The sequence below is a fragment of the Monopterus albus genome, unplaced genomic scaffold (assembly GCF_001952655.1).
Source record: "Monopterus albus unplaced genomic scaffold, M_albus_1.0 scaffold16.1, whole genome shotgun sequence".
NCBI classification, from domain to species: domain Eukaryota; kingdom Metazoa; phylum Chordata; class Actinopteri; order Synbranchiformes; family Synbranchidae; genus Monopterus; species Monopterus albus.
The window spans coordinates 1358230-1361538 of record NW_018127896.1 but is presented as its reverse complement, the minus strand read 5'-3'; the positions used below and the strand labels follow the sequence as shown (position 1 = coordinate 1361538).

At 45.6% G+C, this 3309-nt stretch overlaps 1 protein-coding gene across 1 annotated transcript in view; it reads left to right on the top strand.

The window, feature by feature from the left end:
* The window catches only part of LOC109955732 (aryl hydrocarbon receptor-like), a gene marked incomplete at its 3' end in the record, with an annotated part of 48974 nt that extends 46483 nt beyond the window's left edge, over nucleotides 1-2491 (top strand). Inside the window, exons 8-10 of the mRNA XM_020592147.1 lie at nucleotides 266-431; nucleotides 594-735; nucleotides 1072-2491. Coding sequence (XP_020447803.1) covers nucleotides 266-431; nucleotides 594-735; nucleotides 1072-2491 — 1728 coding nt within the window. The remainder of the gene's footprint in view (nucleotides 1-265; nucleotides 432-593; nucleotides 736-1071) is intronic.
* Nucleotides 2492-3309: the final 818 nt, after the last annotated feature.

Below are 3309 nucleotides of genomic sequence, written 5' to 3'. Positions count from 1 at the left end.
CGTTGACACCCGGTGGGGAGATATAATGAGCATGTAAAACAGGATATTTAGATTTAACAAAACTAAGTATTTGGTGATATTGGCCTTAAAAATGAATAAAATAAAACAGGTTTCCCTTGTAATGTGAAAGTTTTCTGCATATATTTAATTAACTTTATCAGGTATTGTCATTCACATTAAAATGTGGATACATTAGAAAATTTAAAGTCAGAGTAAAACATACAGTATAAGCCCAGACACCTGACAATAAAAAGGGTAAACAGAGTTAATAGTATTTAGAGCCATATCAGTCACTCATATACAATTTGTTTGTTTCCACAGAGGAAAGGTGATTCTAGGTTACAATGAAGTGGAGATCTGTACAAAGGGTTCAGGCTACAGCTTCATCCATGCTGCAGACATGATGTACTGCGCTGACAATCACATAAAAAGTAAGTCACCCAGGAAGCCTTTTAAAGTCGTCTGTCAGGTCTAGAACGTCTCATTTCTGTTGGAATATCTTCAGTTCTGCTTAAAATTATAGGCTGATTAATATCTGGATATATACAGTTCATGTGCATTGATATGTGTGACTGTTTCTGTGTCCTGTGCAGTGATAAAAACCGGAGAAAGCGGTCTCACCACATTCAGGCTGCTGAGCAAAACTGGCGTGTGGCTCTGGGTCCAGGCCAATGCCAGGCTGGTCTTTAAAGGCGGGAGACCAGACTTCATTATTGCCCGGCAGAGAGCCTTGACGTAAGTATCACAGCGTTTACAACCTGAGAGTTCAAGTGCTACCAGATCATTTAAAAAACTGCAGCTAATTATTCATTTCATCCTTGGTTATTCTCTTGACAACATTTTTGATTAATTTATTATCATGTCTTGTTTTGTCCAACCAACAATCCCCCAAAATATTTAACTTACACTGACAGAAAAAGAAAGCAAATCTTCACACTGGAGAAGCTGGAAACAGTCACCGTTTGGCCTTTATGCTTGAAAAATGACTCAGATAGTGATTGATTATCACAGTTGTTATTTTTTTCCTCTTAATTAGTTGCAGTTGTAACAGAATAACCTCTTCTTCTACAGGAATGAAGAAGGAGAAGAACATCTACGCCTCAGACACCTGCAGGTGCCGTTCAACTTTGCCACTGGAGAGGCGCAGCTGTATGATATAATTCCAACTGTCGACGTCCCCGACATGTGTTCCGCCCCAAAGCAAAGGAAGCTTGACAACCACTCTGTGAGCTACAACTCCCTCCTGGGCTGCATGCTGCGTCAGGACCAGTCTATCTACTGTGAACACAACAGCGCCAATACCTTCAACTCCCTCAGTGATGCTGCCTTCAGAGACACCCACGCCACAGTCAGTGTTCCCGGTGATGCCTGGCAGCACTCTTCACCCAAACCTGCTGTGGGAAGCCTGGCAAACTCGGACACCACTGTTCAGGACATGATTGAGACACTGCAGCAGATCCTCGGGGACAGCGACCTCACTGAAACCCTGGATGTGGAATCTGATGAGCTCAAGAGCTGGGAGAGTATACTGCTGAAGATGAGCACCAACAGCAGCGATATGAGCAACGAACTGGATGACATTCTCAACAATGACATTCTGACTTATGTAGAAGAGCAGCTTCAGAAGGAGGGCGGGCTCAAGCTCCTAAGTCAGCTCGATGACGTACCGGCCAGCCTCTCCACTTTGGACCTCCAGAACCAGGGTTCTGGCCAAGGTGGGGCACAGAACTTCAACTGGCCTCTGGAGCCCCAGAACCAGCTAATACCAGCAGGGCAGATGATGACTAGGCAACTGACTCCAGGCCTTGGGACGATGAAACTGACCCACATGGATCGTCCACAGTTGAGTTCTTCAGGCTTAAACGGGTTAACCCTGCAGGAGATCACCTCCCAGCCAACGCTTTCTCTTTCTGTTGGTCTTGGCAACACAGGTGCTCCACTGGCCTTCAACCCCTCCTTGGCAAACTCTTGTGCTCAAACACAAAATCAGCTAAGGACCTCACAAGTCAACGCCCAGGACACCAACCTCGGAGTGTTCAGACAAACCAGTCAGCATCACTCCAACCAACTGGCTCAACCGACTCAGAACCACCTTCAGATGAAGACACCCAGCTTCCCAGTCGGCCTTCAGGACCAAAGTGCAGGACAGTTTAATCATGGGTTCAACATTCAGGACAACCAGTGGAACTCCTCTGTCCAAGCCGACAACTTTGTGCAAACATATGCCCAAAATATTTCAAACGAACCGAGTTTTATTGCAAGTCCTCTGTCGTCGAGCTGCTTACAGGGGGGCTTTGCACTTCAGACACAAGGCAATGACAATCAGAGACAGTCTTGGCCACTGGAGCAGCAGCAACAGCAGCTGATCTCAAATGGACCCCAGCAGATGGTTGCCTGCCTCAACCAAATGTCAGGGTCTCAAACAAATCCTGTTCCTGGAGTCACTGCTCCCCAGAGTGCTGTCGGTGGCAGGCCAATGTACAGAGCTTCTTTTTCATTCAGCAGGCCTGGGAGCCGCCGCCTCTGGCACCTTCTGGCAGCTGTATGTTCACAAATGCCACCCCGTCAATGCCCCTCTGCCAGAGAACGAACCTTGCCAGCAGTCAAATGCCCTCCAAGCCCTGCTTCTATCAGGGTCTTCCTGGAAGTGGTTCAGTGAAGGAGATAACAGTGATCCCAAATCCTAATGAGACAGCGCTGTCCTGCCAAATGACCACTGGTCTGGACCCAAACAGTCTGCTGGTGCAGCAACAGTCGTACCTAAACTTCAGTGAACAGACACAGGTAAAAACAAACGGTTTTACAACAACCAAGGCTAGACTAACATCTGTAAAGCTGAAACATTTCCATTTGATAGAAAGTAGTAGTAATACTTGTAAAAAGATGACAGTGGTTACTTACTGTATGTGTCACCATCTGGTTTTTTTCATATTTATTTACAAATTATCCAGGTTTCCACTCAAACTCAATTTAACTGGAGTCTAAATGTCCTTTAGGTATTTGTGATTATCTGTGCAAGCTGGGACAGACTCCAAACTTTTAAACAAATGATCAGATGAAGAAAGTCAGATCTAACTCGTTACTGGTCTTTTCACAGATCAACAGCCGTCCAGTTGTCGGAAATGAAGGGTTCCCCTTCCCCTCGCTCCCCAGTGGGAACCCATACTACTCAGAGAACAAATAGGAATCAGCTGCTGTGACCTGTGGTCGGCAGAGGATCCCAACAAAGACTGAAACTGCAGTTTAAAGGAAACAAAGAATCCTGTCTCTTTTTCATTAGGAAATAGTAATGACAGCTTTAAATGTGGT